The following is a 16,351-nucleotide window of genomic DNA, read 5'->3' on the forward strand; positions in this document are numbered from 1 at the left end:
TAGGCGTGTGGTCTGCATTCTTCTTAGGTTCGCTCCGGCTTCTGAACAAATCATCCAAGAGTTGGGTCGAGTTCTTTCTCCCCCTTCTTAGCGTACTTTTCGAGGTACGAAGTGGGGACGTATGTAACCACACACGTAAACCAGGTACAAGAGTTATGCGCGCTGAGCCAGCGCGTCCGAATACGCGCCCTAACATCGTGGCGAACGTGTCTAATGACCACACAGGTGGAGTGGTTAGCACATTGGCACAACTTTTTGTTTCAGTACACGTGACAGACGGTTGAACGCTATGTAAGGGATTCGGGGGCCTATGTCAGGTTGAGTGAGCATACAGTGGATCAGTGTCAAATTTAATGCGCGCCAGCAGGTTTCTTAATGACACTCGTGTCAGGAACGCCGGGGAGAGGGAAGCTTGTGGCAAAGGCCTTGACATCATCAGCTAGCTGGAGGATCATCTTGCGGCCCTCACCTTCACCAGTTGTAGCCTTGGCAATGAAGTCTTTGAGCAACTTAGAACCAGCCTCTTTCTGAAGGACCTGGGCAATCTCAACAGCACGGTGGAGGAACTCGCCGATTTGGTCCATATCTTTTTCGGTCATGCTACGCGAAGTGAGGGCATTTGTACCGATACGAACACCACCAGGCACGACAGCCGACGTGTCGCCAGCGACGGCATTCTTGTTCAACGTAATGTGCACAAGGTCGCAAAGCTTTTCAATCTTAGAGCCCGTTAGACCGATGGGGCGAAGGTCCCAGAGCACCAGGTGGTTGTCAGTGCCTTCCGTCTGCAGGCGGTAACCGTAAGAAACCAGCTTCTTGGCAATGGCCTGCGCGTTGGCACGAACTTGCTTAGCATATTGCTTGAAAGCTGGGTCAGCGGCCTGCTTAAGAGCAACAGCAATGCCAGCAATGGTGTTGTTGTGTGGACCACCTTGGCAGGCAGGGAACACGGCGGCATTCACACGAGCCTCGAGGTCAGGTTCACGGTCCTTGCGGAAGAAAATAAGACCGGCACGTGGGCCACGGAGCGTCTTGTGCGTTGTCGTAGTGACAACATCACAGTACTCGAAGGGATTGTTCTGCTCCTTACCAGCCACCAGACCAGAGATGTGCGCCATATCACACAGGAGGTAAGCACCCTGCTCCTTGGCAATCTCAGCGATAGTGTTATATTCCCAGTCACGTGGGTATGCAGAACCACCACAAACAATAAGACGAGGCTTAAACAGGTTGGCATTCACACGGAGACGCTCGTAGTCAATGTACCCGTCGTCACGCTTCACCTGGTAAGGGAAAGACTGGAAGTAGATTGAAGAAGCAGTGATCTTCTTCTTAGCCGTGTAGTAACCGTGCGTAAGATGGCCACCATCTGGCAGGCCAAGACCCATAACACGGTCTTGTGGCTGAATCAAAGCTGTGAAGGCAGCGAAGTTGGCAGTGGAACCAGAGTATGGTTGCACGTTGACTCCCCACACGTTCGGGTCCAGGTCGAAAGCAGCAAGGGCGCGCTTTTGCGTAAGAGCCTCAAGCTGGTCAATGTACTCGTTACCACCGTAGTAACGCGAGCCTGGGAGACCTTCCGAGTACTTGTTCGTCAAGATCGAACCGTTGGCTTCCATCGTGGCCAGCGAAGTCAAGTTTTCAGACGCAATAAGCTCAAGGCCAGTGAACTGACGATACGTCTCATTGTTGATGATTTCCTGTACCTCTGGGTCGGCCTCAGAGAGGGGCTTGTACAGGACGCTGTTCTACCCGCGCGTTAATCATAGTTAGCACGTACAAAGTCGTTAGGAATCTGGACCGAGGACATGATTTGGGGTGTAACAGATATTAAACGTGCACCCAAAGGAATACTACGTCTAGCCTGCGAAAGAAGTGGTCGAATTAGCACCGGAGCTCGCGCGCGGACAACGAGGGCCAACATACTGTTTGGGGGAGAGGAACAGAGATTGAGGACTATTGTTTCGTGGCAAGAAAGTATCTATGCCTCGGCCGATGAAACCCGTATGTTCGCCCCTTGCGGTAAGGCAGCGTCAATGACGACTACCTCCACTTCGCTCAGGAGCGCCGTTCACTTGCCAGCAATATGGGTCGTGCTGAAGCAGGGACTCCGTACGTGGACACCGGATGGCCTTTTGGCGGTACCAATGACTAACGTTTTGATAGGAAAGCGATCAGTAATGCGATGAAGGCGCGAGGCCTGACTCGCTTGCGATGGTACTGCCAAATATGCTCCAAAGCTTGTCGCGATGCCAATGGCTACAAGTGTCATATCGAATCAGAAGCACATATGAGGCAATTAGCTGCAAGGACTGGCGAAGGAGGCCAGCGAGCGGGTAAGGTAATTCATGACTACAGCTCTCAGTTTCAACATGAATTTGTGACATTACTTAGCCGGAGGTATGTCGACTGCATAAAGTTGCGCTCTAATACGCAGGTTTGGCACCCGTCGCGTGCTTGCCAATACTGTTTACCAGGAATACATCCAGGATCGGCATCATATACATATGAACGCAACGCGGTGGGTCTCGCTCTCAGAGTTTGTCAAGTTTTTGGGCCGCGCAGGAATTGCGAAAGTGGAAGGAAGTGAGCTGGGCTGGTTCATATCTTGGATTGACACGTCGTCTACTGCTCGTGCGCGCCAAGATGCTATTAAGAAAATGGACCGTGCAAAAATAGACGATGAACAACGCTCGCGCAAAGAGCTCGATGAACAAATTCGACGAGCTCAAGAGCAATACGCCCAAAGTCACGAACCCGCTTCAGCTTCGATTCTTCCCGGAACAACAAGTGGCATTTTGCGACAAGACTCGCAACTTCCTGTCAAACTTTCTTTATCTCTCTCCAAAGAGTCAGCGTCAGGAGCAGAGGACCGGCCTTTACCATCGAAGGTCGAGTCTCGCACTTCACGGTCGATATCCGAGAGTCCGCCAACAATACTTCCGAAGCGCACGAATCCACTCAAGGCTGCATCAAAAGCTTCCGAGAGAAAAGCTACTACTCACGCTACGTCTGTGAACGATACTGGTGATGTACCTTTGAGGAAACGTCCACCACCAACACACTTGGGAGCTGCTGAGCGAATTATACTGGAGGAGCAAGCGAGCAAACGATCAAGTGGACCTACGATGCAGCCTGGCGTGAAGCGTTCACGGTTTTAAATCTATGTTGGAACAAATTTGGCCATGTGTGCCACAACCGTGCGAGCGGTCAGCTCGACAAGTTCATAATACCCAGTGGGGACATTTGCCGAGTCCCACTTAGTCACGTGTATCATAACCCCGGAACAACACGGGTGGTCAAGTAGGAAACGACCGATTTGGCCGGGACGAGCCTAGGAGGCACTTGTGTTTGTAAGCGACAGAGTTCTTCGCATTGGCTGGCACGGGCAGCACTGCTACCTTCCTCATTCTGCAGCGAGCAGGACTTTTACCATACCACATGTCCATGTCAAGGTCCTCGGCTAGCGTGCTGCGTTCTGTGCCTGCCCAGCTGCGTGCTGCTGGCTCGCGCTCGCTTTCTACGAGTGCCGCCTCGATTCCTCAGGTGGCCATGGTATGTCTAACTTTTGACATTGATGTCGAAGTGTGGGTCTAACAAACAGAACGAAGGCGCGCCTGTGGCGTCTGTCACGGTTGCTGTTCGCGCTGGTCCTCGCTTTGAGTCTGAGGCTGGAGTGGCACATGCATTGAAGAACTTTGCATTCAGGTCAACAAAAGACCGTTCGGCACTCCGTATTGTGCGTGAGACGGAGCTGAATGGTGGTGTCCTGTCTGCATCGCTTTCTCGTGAGCACCTACTTCTCACTGCTGAGTTCCTTAAGGGCGATGAGGCTCATTTTATTGAGCTTCTTGCAAATGTTGTCGGCAATGGCAAGTACTGCCGCCACGAGTTCAACGAGGATGTAATTCCCTCTATGGTCGCTGACAGCGAGCAAGCCTCCCAGGACCCTGTTGCTCTCGGTATGGACGCACTTTTCTCGTATGCATACCGCAGTCGTGGTGTCGGCAGCTCGCTCTTTGCAAGTCCATCGTCGCCTGTCACTGTCGAGGCCGTCCGCGCTTACGCAGCGCAGGCTATGAACAAGTCGAACTTGGCGATTGTGAGCTCGGGTCTGTCGGATGCCACACTACGCTCGCTTGTATCCAAGCACTTTGAGAATGTGCCGGCCGGCTCCGCTCTTAAAGCTGCTCCTTCGAAGTACTATGGCGGTGACTGCCGTGCAGCTATGACTGATGCTCACGGTCATGGTCTTCCCGTTGACCACTTCTTCCTGGCTTTCGAGGGTGCCTCGCGTGTCAATGCAGCTCCTTTGTTTGTGCTCGAGTCTCTGCTGGGTGGTAACTCGTCGGTCAAGTGGTCCGCTGGTCTAAGCCCTCTTTCTCAAATCACTGGCGCAAAAGCACACGCCTTCAACATCTCGTTGCAGGACACGGGTCTGTTTGGTATTCATGTCATTGCTCCTTCGGCCAAGGTGTCCGAAGCTGCGAAGGCTGCCTCTCAGACCCTGAAGGCCGCCGCTGATAGCGTGTCGTCTGAGGATGTTGCTCGTGCTGTGGCCAAGGCCAAGTTCCTTGCTGCGCAGGACTTCGAAGGCACTCGTGCATTGAGCCACGAGACAATTGCTACTGGCTTGCTTGATGACTCATCAGCCAGCCTTGATAGCGTACTGGACAAGTTTGAGTCTATCAAGGCCGCTGACGTGTCTTCTGCTGCACAGACTCTTCTGAAGAGCAAGCCATCGTCGGTGGCACTTGGTGATGTGAAGCAGCTCCCATACGCAGACGAGCTCTTTTAAATGCTCTTCACACAGTGACATCCATAGCGATTTATTTTTTTGCTTAGCTTCTGGTAGTGTCACGACTTAGATGTGCTACGGCTCCGACGTGCTTCAGACACGGGCTTGTGGAGGGCTCCACGCATCGGGTTCGTCGAGTCGAGTGGGTGGCCTGTGTGCTGCTAAGTTGACGCGTTTGTCGTCTAGTCTTCCATTACAGTAAAGCCACGAGACGTGCAGCAGAACAGCCATGTCAAAGCCCATCGTTGTACAGACATGCTGGATGCCAGAAGATATTCTTTCGCGTTATTGCGATGCTGGAAAAATTGAGCTGCGTCTTTGGAAGCCAGAGCCAGGCGACCACTCCAAGACAGCTTCTCGAGAGTGGATTATGGAACATGTACCGGGTGCAACAGCTTTGCTGTGCATACCAATGAATAAAGTTGACGAGGCCGTTATGGAGAGGGCTGGTGCTTCTTTGAAAGTTATTTCCACAATGAGCGTGGGATACGAGCACATCGACTGTGAAGCAGCGAAAAAACGAGGGATTCGGATCGGGTATACGCCTGATGTACTCTCGGGTGCTGTGGCAGATTTGGCATTGCTCCTTTCGTTGAACCTCATGCGAAATGTGATTGAAGGCTACTTTACAGTTAAAGATGGTGTCTGGGCGTCGAATCCGTGGTCGCCTCTCAGTTTCTGTGGGCCTGCGCTCGAGGGAAAGACAGTCGGTTTTTTGGGCTTTGGTAGCATTTCGCAAACGCTTGTGCGGAAGCTGATGCCATTCAGACCAGCCAAGATATTGTATCAAACGGCCCGTCCACGTCCTTTTGACATGCATGAGGATTACTTCCGTCACATTGCGAAAGATGACGTTCTTCAATGCTACTTCAAGTGTCATGGCCGACTGCCAGTACCGGTTGAGAACGAACCTGACACGAAACGTTTTGCGACACACTGCGATGTCATCTTGTACGTCTTGTGGTCAGAATTTATTAACTACGCAGTCTTATCTGTACGTTGAATGAAACAACAAAACACATTGTCAACGCGGATTTTTTGAATTCAATGAAGTATGTTCAAGACATGTCTTGTTTTGATACTGACCCTACGCAGGTCGTCTGCTTACCTTGTCAACGTTGGTCGCGGTCCCCTTGTAGATACAAATGCACTGGTTGATGCATTGAAGCGCAATCAGATCGCTGGGGCTGGTCTTGACGTACTGGAGGGCGAGCCAAATGTTCCTGCGAATCATCCTCTCCTAGCCGCTGATCTGCAAAACAAAGTCATGATCCTGCCTCACATTGCTAGTGCCACTTTTGAGGCACGCACGACCATGGCTCGATGGATGGCTTTGAATGCACTTGGTGCCATGGATTTGCGGGATGATGGCCCCTCAGGAGCTATGCCTAGTGAGCTCCGATAAATGCCTCGAGTGCATCAATCACTATCGCTCTCATAGGCTGCAATACCATCCAATGCCACTGAATTTGTCTTTTTGGGGGCTTCATTAACATTCGACGGTGTTCTGTCAACAATTGTCGCGCGATTGCGCAGCGCATGGAGGGATTGAAGTGCGTCATCACTTAGCAAGGAAGGCTTTGCTAACGAGGGATGTAGGGCCTGAGCATTTTGAGGTGTCAATGGGGATATTGTCTTTTTGGATGCATAATACTCGTCCCAGCCCCGTTCGTTTTCTTCGTCGAGCCGCTTCTTCTCTTCCTCAGACAAGTTGAGGCGTTGTCGTTTCGCCCGGGCGTACTCCTCCCAGTCAACATCAGAGTTCTTGAGCTCTTTGTAATCGTCCTGAAGCGCGAGACGCGTGTTCTCCACTTCCGAAATGCGTTTTTCAGCAAGTCCCCGCCTCTCATGCGCGTCACGAGCTTCGCCATCGCTTCGTGGATCTTCGGCAGCCCAGCGCACGTTCAAAACTTCGTCGTGATCAAGCGACTGGTGCATCATGGCTTCCTTTGCGAATTGGGCATTTGCTTCGTATTTGTATGTGACAAACGCGATACCACGTCCAATCATTACGCGCACTAGAAGTAAGTAGACCACACTTCACTCCCCATACAAGGTGTGCATACATACCATGATCTAATTCGCCCCATTCACTAAAATGACGGCGGACAATCTTGGACATAGGTGTGGCCCCCGCGTCATCTTGACTTTCTGCTGGATTCGCAGCGGCACGTCTGAAGCTTAGAGTTGTCTCTTCGTTTATGCGACCCACGTAAAGTGTCTTGTTTACTCTTAGCATTGAGCCAACACCGCCCATGTCATCTCGATAGCTTCCATACTTTTCGCGCCCAAACACATCGGTGCCTTGGTCAGCGACTTCGTATGGTCTCGGCAATCGGTGCAGATAATTGCATTCCTCCCTGTTGTTAGCTGTTTCATGGCATGTGGAAAGCATCTACCATTCAACATACCCTTTAGGGCAGCAACCACGTGCAAAAAACAGGCACACATAGGTCGTGTCAGAGACGCCTCCTGCGCTAGCTTGAATTCGCATGTCTGCTCGAGTATAGCCAGAGTCGCGCGCAATATCACACCGTGTTTTCGAGCGACTCTTCGATTCGAAACCATGTCCTGAATCACCTCCAGACATTTTGTTATACCAGACATTATAGATCATTCCTTCCCCCAAAAAACGTTCGGCATGGTTGCGAATCTCTTCCAATTCAGCGTATGATATCTGTTTCCTAGCAGGACGCGCGAGACGCGCATCGACAACGGCTTGTGACGATGCCATAACAATCTGTGGCTAAATAGATATGGACGGCCAATGTCGCAACGAAAGTGTGGCGTGTTGGACAAATAGCGCGTTCGGTAAATCGACGTGTTGCTCGAACTGAAGGCGGTGGAGGTCGGCAACGCCTTTAGTCCCGGCGCACGAAATGAGAGATGCACTGCATGTACTCACCAGGCGTTGATTCATAAGTAAGCATTGCTGGATGTCGTACAAGGCGCTTGTGGTGACGCTATTAGAACCACTAGACACCACAGCTGAACATAGATTCGCTGCCCTGCAAAATATTCGACATTCATACGATGCAGCCTACACTCGATGGCTACCGCACATTACGCTAATCCCACCGTTCATAATCAAACCACCGGCGTCTAAAGAACGCTCATTTTCAGCTTCTTCATCACCAGCAGTATCAACTGACCTACCAGCATGGCTATCTCAGACTCTTCAAGATTTATCTCAGCGTCTGGTGGATGTGTGCAAGCGGCATTCAGCTCACAACCTTCGTCTATGCGAAGTGCATTCATTTCGGTTGCGTGCCTATACGAACATGCACTTGCGGCCTGACAAAATCACGGCAGAGCCTCTTTTAGCACTGCAGCACGACTTGAGCAAAACAGCTGCACCAATTCTGCCGTCGAAACGGACGCGACAAGGATTTATTCCACACGCAAGTCTGGGCCAAGCTTTCTCTCCAGAAGACCGTGCGGACCTGGAAACAGAAGCGCGACAATTTCTTGCATGCAGTCGGCCATCTGATGCATTTGTTCCAGTTGAAGATAGCGGGCTGCTTGTGCGAATTTACAAAATCCAGGTCATGTACAAACATGGCCAACAAAAAGGACCTTATAAGATCTGGCGTGAACTTCGGCTGGGTCATTAAGTGTACGTGTCCCAAAGCCACACTCTCAGAGGGAAACCTACTGCTACAGCCACTTGGTACACATATTCGAATGATGCATTTACTCGGTATTGCATCGCACCAAGCTTGTTGGCAGGTGAAATGCGCACAATCAGCTGTTGTCGCACGAGTTCATTCAACTCAGCTAGAGCCGTCGACGAACGGCTCCAGAACTCTCCAGCGACGTGCTCCAAATTCAGCTCCGCTTTGTTGTCACTCGTTCGTGCTGCACGCTCGGCAGGTGCCAAGAGGCCGTCTTCGTTAAGATCTAGCTCAAAGTCTGCAAGGAGCGCATGATACATGGCCAAGACTCGCTCAAGTGTAAAAGGCCGAGGGCCCCAGAATTGCGTTCGATCGAAGATCTCTGTCATACCTTCCATTTCCATGAGTGCTTCTTGTGCCGCCTTTTGTGCCTTTCCGCGTCGCCTCTTCCTCGATACTTTAAGCTCGCGAACGAAATATTTAACATCGGTAATGGCGGGGTTGTAGGAGGCAAGGAACGCAGAAATGAGCAGAAAAGCTTGCATGACACCAAATCCTGTGCGGGACGGCAATGCCATCAAGGCACTTTCAGGTTTTGTCACATTGGAGTCCAAGGCCCATGCCGACGGCCCCACATGTCTTGGCGCGACGCGGGCCAGCGCATCTCGACAAAGCTCGCTGATGTGTGGCATGAGCGATGGCATATTGGGCCTGACACCTTTCGCATGCACGACACTCATTAGCTTACGCCATAAATGTGTATAGAGAATCCGTATCTCATACTCGTCGCGGATAGTGTCTTTGACAGTGTCGTAGAATACTTGACATACAACGCGATACAATCCAAAGTCGATTCCATCAGGCACGTGCGTGAGGGCGGTTTCTGCATCTTGATCCAGGAGGGCAAGCACATCATCTCGTGGGAGGCGCGGAATCCTGATGCACAAAGGACTTGTTGACATAGTCCGCCCACTCGTGCTTCGGAATGATGCCCATGATAACGGCGACACAAACACGACCATGACCTTGCCCTGACAGCCCATCATCTCGGCAAGAAGAGGCCACATCTCTGATATATGCTCAGGCCATATATCACGAATGCGCTCAGAATCATACACCGCAATAACCCATTTAGAAATTGGCTTTGCCAGCACACGTGCAGCCTTCAGGAATGAGCTTGCATCGGAACATGCCTCAGCGTCACTTTTCAGCTGTTGAAGCACATTCGTATATAAAAGTCGTGGTGTACATGAAACGAGAGGCGAGACATGTGTAATACGTACATGCGTCGGATCGCTGGCCTTGTATGATTCCAATGCATGACGCACAAGACTGTTGGCCGTTCGCACACTGTTAGGTGCATGGACCAGAACGGAGGGAGGACTTGGCTGTGATGTCTTGTATTAGAGCCTTTTCTTTATGCTTACCTCGCCTAAAAGCTGGCCGAACAGTTGCATGGGCGCTTTCCAAGCACCCACGCATGGTGGCGATTGTACCATGCCGTACGGCTCAAGTGGGAGGAGGTTGATGTCGTGCACCCAAGTGGAGGTGTGACAATCTCGGTTCGTCAGTGTCAGATCCTCATCTCAGAACGCGCATTTCACATGGGCTCGTGTTGTACACCGTACGGGAAAAAAAGAGGGCGATCCTCAAAGCTCCTGCTTTCAATACTATAATACTGTATCTATTTCCAATAGTGCAAATTGAGGAAGAAATCCTTCATGCTTGCTTTAGGATCCGTTGGCTTGCCGTGGGCAATCAAATGCAGTTGAGCTGAGTGCCACATGGTCGACCAGCCAAAACCAATCGCTGCGACTTTCGGCATGAAAGACGGTGGTGGCGGTGGCGTCCATGTTTCACCCTTCGCATCCTCATCTGAAATATTGTTGTCCAATAATTTGCGAGGAAGTGCTGGCTCAATGCTAGCTGGTCGTCCAATACCAACCGCATCTGCTACACCTGACTCAACCGCATTTCGAATCCCCACCCGGGAATGGAATCCACCAGTTACGAGAATCCGCATTTGCGAGCTGGGTGGAAGGATACCGTGAGCACGCTGCGCAAATCCAACAAAGAATCCTTCGCGCTGTTTCGTTCGTTCCGACGCATTCCCGGCCATAGCTGGCGACTCGTAGCTACCGCCACTCACCTCCACAAAGTCCACCATGTTGGTCTCTGCCAGCCACTTGACGTTCTGCAGTGCATCGTCCTCCGTCTGTCCACCATGAATGTAGTCACTGGAGTTTAGCTTGATGCCAACGACAAACTTTGGCGAGACCTTCTCTCGGATTCCCTCGATAATTTCCCGAATTATACGGAAGCGGCGCTCAGCATCGCCGCCATACTCGTCGTCTCGAAGGTTGGTCTTTGGACTCAGGAAACTCGAGAGTAGGTATCCATGAGCAGCGTGAAGCTCAATGCCATCGAAGCCCGCCTTTTCCATGAAGACGGCAGCACGGATGAAGCGCTGGATCACGTCCTGAACCTCATCGAAAGTCAATGCATGTGGTGTGCCGAACATAATGGCATCAATCATACCTGGTTTGTCTTTCGACACCTGGACTGGCACGGCCGACGGAGCAACAGATGGTTTCCATGGAAAACGGAATGAGCCACGCATCGATTGACGCCCACAGTGCACAAGCTGCACGACTGCCAATGGGCGGCGTCCGTCCGGTGGCGAGGAGTCAGCGCGTGCGTCACCGACATCAAAGCCCTTTGTGGCGCGTGCATATTTGATGAACTCCGTCAGATACTCGGCATCGACTTTTTCATTGCCTGCATCAGGCACAACCATATCAAAGAACATGCCGATGTAGCGGCGATCCACAGCGACATTTCCCGTGATAATCAAGCCCCAGCCACCGTCAGCCCATGCTTTGTAGAGACGGTACACGTCGTCATTTGGCTTACCCCCGCCCAAAGTCGACAGCATTTCCTCCATGGGGGCTTTGGTAAACCGATTTGGAATCACTGCGCCGCATGGCAAGGTTAGTTCTGATGCAAGAATGTTGATGTTGGAATTCATGATGGATGTCTGAGCCAAGACGCAGAAGCAATTAAAGCGCACATGAATTCTTCTCCACTACGCCTGGGCACTATGGGGACGCGTCATCTTGGGTTCGAATTGTTCTAGTTCTGCCATTTGCTTGCCAATAGCACCACGCATCGTGCTAGGGTGTGCAAGAATCTCATGAGTAAACGGATGCGCCGTATTTGAAATGAAAAGGAATAAAAGCTGTTCGCCATAAAGATCTAGTGTGTTGATACTTTGAGTGAGTGTGAGAGTGTGTGCGTGTTTTTCTCGCTGAAGCGCCGCGCTTGGCACATGCGCTAGCAGGACACAGTTAGCCCAGTTTGAAGTCGTGGCAGTCACCATCATATGCCAACGCTACTGTGAAATGCGACACATAATTTCTAGGTCTACAAGACAACAAACCGTTGTAGGCCATGACTAAGTAATCTCTCTCAGGTTCGTATTCTTTGCGGTCGATATACCATAAGTGTAAGGCGTGATACAAAACTTGATAGACAATTAAGTATTTTTACAAATAAGACTACTTCCAAAAGTGCAAGTTGTAGAAGAATGATCCCATACTTGCATGAGGATCCGTCGGATCTCCATGTGCGATCAAATGCAGTTGAGCAGAGTGCCACATGGTCGCCCAGCCGAATCCAGCAAGTGGCAACTTCGGAATAAATACGGGTGGTGCTGGGGGCTTCCACACAACCGCCTTGGCATCCTCATCTGAAACAGTCGAATCCATTAACTTGCGAGGCAAGTGTGGTTCGAGGCATGCTGGGCGTCCAATGCCAACAGAATCTGCCACACCAGATGCTAGGGTGTCATAGATGCCAGCGCGTGTTTGGAAGCCGCCCGTAACAATGATGCACATTCGACAGCCAGATGGAAGGATACTGTGTGCGCGCTGCGCAAATCCAACAAAGAATCCTTCGCGCTGTTTCGTTCGCTCTGAGGCACTCTCGGCGAATGCTGGCGACTCGTAGCTACCGCCACTCACCTCCACAAAGTCCACCATGTTGGTCTCTGCCAGCCACTTGACGTTCTGCAGTGCATCGTCCTCCGTCTGTCCACCATGAATGTAGTCACTGGAGTTTAGCTTGATGCCAACGACAAACTTTGGCGAGACCTTCTCTCGGATTCCCTCGATAATTTCCCGAATTATACGGAAGCGGCGCTCAGCATCGCCGCCATACTCGTCGTCTCGAAGGTTGGTCTTTGGACTCAGGAAACTCGAGAGTAGGTATCCATGAGCAGCGTGAAGCTCAATGCCATCGAAGCCCGCCTTTTCCATGAAGACGGCAGCACGGATGAAGCGATGAATCACATCCTGAACCTCATCGAAAGTCAATGCATGTGGTGTGCCAAACATGATGGCATCGAACCAGCTACGCTTATCTCTGAATGTCTGAACAGGCACAACAGAAGGTGCAACAGCTGGAACCCATGGCATTCTGTATGCGCAGCGCATCGATTGACGCCCACAGTGCACAAGCTGCACGACTGCCAATGGGCGGCGTCCGTCCGGTGGCGAGGAGTCAGCGCGTGCGTCACCGACATCAAAGCCCTTTGTGGCGCGTGCATATTTGATGAACTCCGTCAGATACTCGGCATCGACTTTTTCATTGCCTGCATCAGGCACAACCATATCAAAGAACATGCCGATGTAGCGGCGATCCACAGCGACATTTCCCGTGATAATCAAGCCCCAGCCACCGTCAGCCCATGCTTTGTAGAGACGGTACACGTCGTCATTTGGCTTACCCCCGCCCAAAGTCGACAGCATTTCCTCCATGGGGGCTTTGGTAAACCGATTTGGAATCACTGCGCCGCATGGCAAGGTTATGGTTGACCATAGCAGATCGGTCTTTGATCCCATTGTGGAACTGGAACGCAGGGTTTTGTGAAGAAATGGCCCAAGCTTCAGATCCTCCACACATGTGCATCATCACCTGGCTTGAATCTTGGGGTATCATCTAAATAGAATTCATGCAAAATAGGCTATGATAGGCATAACAACAAGTGTGACCAGGCAACAGCAAACCAGTCCAAATTAGCCATGCCAGCGATCTGGCCGAGGATGGAAATAGCCCATGTTGGGTGCAGATCGCATGGGCAAACGAGACGCCGGTGATGGCGCATACATCGAGTCATGAGGGGCATATTTGGGAGGCATGGGATAGTTATACATGCTCATCGGCGGTGGCATGGGCGCAGCACCATATGGCGCAGCATTAGGCTCTCGGTAGTACATGGACGAGGCTGGAGAGGGCGTGTGGGTGGGTCGTGGTGGCGCCGAGTAGTTGGGATATGAAAAGCCCATCATGGGTTGCGCCACTGGCGACCAATGAGTTTCGGCGCCTAGCGGCGGTGGTACTTGCTGGGGCTGCGATGCACCGGAAAAAGCTGTTTGTGGAGTCTGAGCATGGGGCAATGGTACCTGGATATGTGCATGTGCATGTTGCTGTGGATGAGAACGCGTAGAGGTTGCAAGCATGTTGGGAGGCGGCGATACCGTAGCGTTTGAGTACAGCATTCCTGGCGGTGGTACTGGGTGTGCATGCCCTGGGCCCTCAGTGCCCGCAGAGAATTGGTCTTCATCGTCCGTCTCGTCATCGATGGCAGCTGACATTTCTCTTGGCGGCGGAGATGGAGGCTTCATCCCGGGAGACGGCCAACCGAGAATCGAGGCCTTCGCTGAGCCCTCCGGCAAAGAATCGTACCAATGACGAACAAAAGCCGCAGCTGCATGGGCCTTGTCTTCCCACGACATGTGCGCATGCTTCTGAGCCAGACCAGCTGCCTCTTGGAAGTGGCTGCTCTCGCTAGCGTGCCGCGCAAAAAAATTGCGGGTCTGTGCTGGCGTTTTGGCGGGGAACGAGGCAGCTAGCGCATTCCAGTCTTTCCCATAGATGGCAAGGAGTCGCAAGAACTCGGCCCTCTCCGACATGGACCAATGCGGACCCCGTGAACGGCTTTTAGGTTCGTCGCTATCTTTCACTCTTGATGGCCGACGTTTCTTGGGTTCTGGTGCGAGAGTCGATGCTGTGGGAGGAGATGCAGTTGTGGCTGGAGCTGCCGATGGATCAGACACGGGCGTAGACGCCTGTGCTGGTGCTGGCGTCGACGACGATGGCATGACCGCGGCTGATTCTGGCATTGGCGCCGGTGCTGGTGCTGCTACAGGAGCAGCGAGGCTGGCCAGAGCTTCTAGCGCTTCTGCAGCCGCCAAGTCACGCTCCAACTCCGTTTCAGCACCCACACCCACAGATGACTTGTCCGTCTCCAATGGCGCATCCCGGCGTGGTTTGGACGCAGGCCTTGGCTTTTTGGACTTCGGTGCCGCTTCGTCCGAGCGCCGCTTCGATGTAGGTGCTGGCGCCGGCACAGCTGTTGAAACCGGATTGGTCGATCCCGTCGCTGAGCGTTTCTCTTCATCCTCGGCATCAAGCTGAGTTGCTGCTATGTCGGCCATCAGTGCACTGCCCTTGGATTTCTTTGGTCGTGATTTAGTCTTTTTGCGCCGCTCCCTGTGTCGTGCACTGAGCAGCGCCTTGTAACCCTCCAAATGTTTGTGCAAATAATAAAATGCGACGCATTGGTTCGGCGTCTTGTGGGGCAGCTTCTCAGCAATGCGACCGAATTGCTTTGGATACAAAACGTATCGGCGAGCAAAGGTCGCGCGTTCTTCCTCACTCCATACGTCTGGATCAAACCCACCAAAATAGAAACTCACCGGATCTGCCACATGCCCATTGTCACCATCAAAAAATGGTGTACCCTTTAGCTCCATGTCAGGAATGACAGCAGATGTACGTGCTGCACGGACGACGGGATCTTGCATCTCAGCATTCTCGAGTGAAGCGAGAATTTCCTGAAATTCTGCTTCCGACCGCACAGCGTCACCAAAACTACCTGAGCCAATGCCACCCCGTCGGAACGAGCGAGTGGTGGCCGACGATGACGTTGTCGACGTTGAAGGCAGGGCACTCGCGCTCAATGCTGGATCGTCCTGATGCATGGCACGCTGCTCATGCTCTTGATCAAGCCGCTCACAGTACTTGACCCATGCCTGGTGCTTTGCTCGGTATTCATTCCGAAGCCTTGTAAGTTTAGCTTCTTGGGACTGTTGACACTCATGAATTCGTTGCTTCAGGTAAGCATCGATCTCTCCGGCAGCGACTCCCGGTTCTTGCTCAGCACATTTCTGCAGACCCAAAGCAGCTGGTACTCGCAAGGATGCCACGATCCGATGGTTTTGTTCGAGCAAAGCATGCGATTCCTTTTCAGACCAGGGGTATTTGATCATAAGCTGTTTCACTAATGCTTGGATTGCGCGCTGCATCTCTTCTGTTTCATCACATGGCGTAACGTCCATGGCGTGACTTGTGTCAGATTTTCTGCGTGTGTCAGAAACAACAGACATATCCATGGGTTCGGCGTCCACGATAGGTTCAAGCATCGTAGGAGGCCTAAAAGATTCACTCTCTGAAATGCGCGATACGTCGTCAGGTCTCTCGACAGGTTGCAATGTCTCTGACTCAAGGGACCGAGGTATTGGACTCTTTCCCGGCCCTTCTCGCGCAGAAGTGTCCTGTGTTACATCCATCGAAACCATTTCTTTAGACATCTTTTCGAAAGAGGGGACTGAAGTTTTTTCGTCCTTGTCCGTCGTCGTTGGAGTCGCAGCCAACGGTTGCTTTGATGCACTTTCTGCCTGCTCCAGGGCGTCAGGATCGGGCTTTTCAACAGGGCGCCGCTTATCTTCTGGCTCCCCATACAAGTCTTCCGTTACATGCGCTTCTTCTTCTTGTAAAAAAGAACGCCTTGGGTGCATCTGATCAAGACCAGCTTGATCATAATCATAGTATGCGTACTCGCTACGCGACACACGATATGGGCGACCCCGTTTGTGCC

The 16,351-nt window shown here is 52.0% G+C and overlaps 9 protein-coding genes across 9 annotated transcripts; 3 read left to right on the forward strand and 6 right to left on the reverse strand.

The window, feature by feature from the left end:
- Window positions 1–350: 350 nt before the first annotated feature.
- On the reverse strand, window positions 351–1,810 carry MGL_3538 (uncharacterized protein; the record flags this gene model as incomplete). The annotated part of the gene is made up of 2 exons (XM_001729451.1): window positions 351–1,748; window positions 1,781–1,810. 2 exons carry the CDS (start codon window positions 1,808–1,810, stop codon window positions 351–353), a joined length of 1,428 nt encoding a protein of 475 aa, XP_001729503.1.
- A 480-nt stretch (window positions 1,811–2,290) lies between these two features.
- Window positions 2,291–3,161, forward strand: MGL_3539 (uncharacterized protein; the record flags this gene model as incomplete). Its single annotated transcript, XM_001729452.1, has 2 exons — window positions 2,291–2,400; window positions 2,438–3,161. 2 exons carry the CDS (start codon window positions 2,291–2,293, stop codon window positions 3,159–3,161), a joined length of 834 nt encoding a protein of 277 aa, XP_001729504.1.
- A 416-nt stretch (window positions 3,162–3,577) lies between these two features.
- MGL_3540 (uncharacterized protein) lies at window positions 3,578–4,798 on the forward strand (the record flags this gene model as incomplete). The annotated part of the gene is made up of 1 exon (XM_001729453.1): window positions 3,578–4,798. One exon carries the CDS (start codon window positions 3,578–3,580, stop codon window positions 4,796–4,798), a length of 1,221 nt encoding a protein of 406 aa, XP_001729505.1.
- Window positions 4,799–5,060: 262 nt separating this feature from the next.
- Window positions 5,061–5,801, forward strand: MGL_3541 (uncharacterized protein; the record flags this gene model as incomplete). The annotated part of the gene is made up of 1 exon (XM_001729454.1): window positions 5,061–5,801. One exon carries the CDS (start codon window positions 5,061–5,063, stop codon window positions 5,799–5,801), a length of 741 nt encoding a protein of 246 aa, XP_001729506.1.
- Window positions 5,802–6,217: 416 nt separating this feature from the next.
- On the reverse strand, window positions 6,218–6,808 carry MGL_3542 (uncharacterized protein; the record flags this gene model as incomplete). The annotated part of the gene is made up of 1 exon (XM_001729455.1): window positions 6,218–6,808. One exon carries the CDS (start codon window positions 6,806–6,808, stop codon window positions 6,218–6,220), a length of 591 nt encoding a protein of 196 aa, XP_001729507.1.
- Window positions 6,809–8,408: 1,600 nt separating this feature from the next.
- Window positions 8,409–9,479, reverse strand: MGL_3543 (uncharacterized protein; the record flags this gene model as incomplete). Its single annotated transcript, XM_001729456.1, has 1 exon — window positions 8,409–9,479. One exon carries the CDS (start codon window positions 9,477–9,479, stop codon window positions 8,409–8,411), a length of 1,071 nt encoding a protein of 356 aa, XP_001729508.1.
- A 617-nt stretch (window positions 9,480–10,096) lies between these two features.
- Window positions 10,097–11,440, reverse strand: MGL_3544 (uncharacterized protein; the record flags this gene model as incomplete). The annotated part of the gene is made up of 1 exon (XM_001729457.1): window positions 10,097–11,440. One exon carries the CDS (start codon window positions 11,438–11,440, stop codon window positions 10,097–10,099), a length of 1,344 nt encoding a protein of 447 aa, XP_001729509.1.
- Window positions 11,441–11,969: 529 nt separating this feature from the next.
- MGL_3545 (uncharacterized protein) lies at window positions 11,970–13,313 on the reverse strand (the record flags this gene model as incomplete). The annotated part of the gene is made up of 1 exon (XM_001729458.1): window positions 11,970–13,313. The coding sequence occupies one exon, from the start codon at window positions 13,311–13,313 to the stop codon at window positions 11,970–11,972; it is 1,344 nt and encodes a 447-aa protein (XP_001729510.1).
- A 174-nt stretch (window positions 13,314–13,487) lies between these two features.
- Window positions 13,488–16,271, reverse strand: MGL_3546 (uncharacterized protein; the record flags this gene model as incomplete). The annotated part of the gene is made up of 1 exon (XM_001729459.1): window positions 13,488–16,271. The coding sequence occupies one exon, from the start codon at window positions 16,269–16,271 to the stop codon at window positions 13,488–13,490; it is 2,784 nt and encodes a 927-aa protein (XP_001729511.1).
- Between the last annotated feature and the right edge of the window lie 80 nt (window positions 16,272–16,351).

Source organism: Malassezia globosa (genome assembly GCF_000181695.2).
Source record: "Malassezia globosa CBS 7966 chromosome Unknown mgl_sf_9.1, whole genome shotgun sequence".
Taxonomy (NCBI): Eukaryota; Fungi; Basidiomycota; class Malasseziomycetes; order Malasseziales; family Malasseziaceae; genus Malassezia; species Malassezia globosa.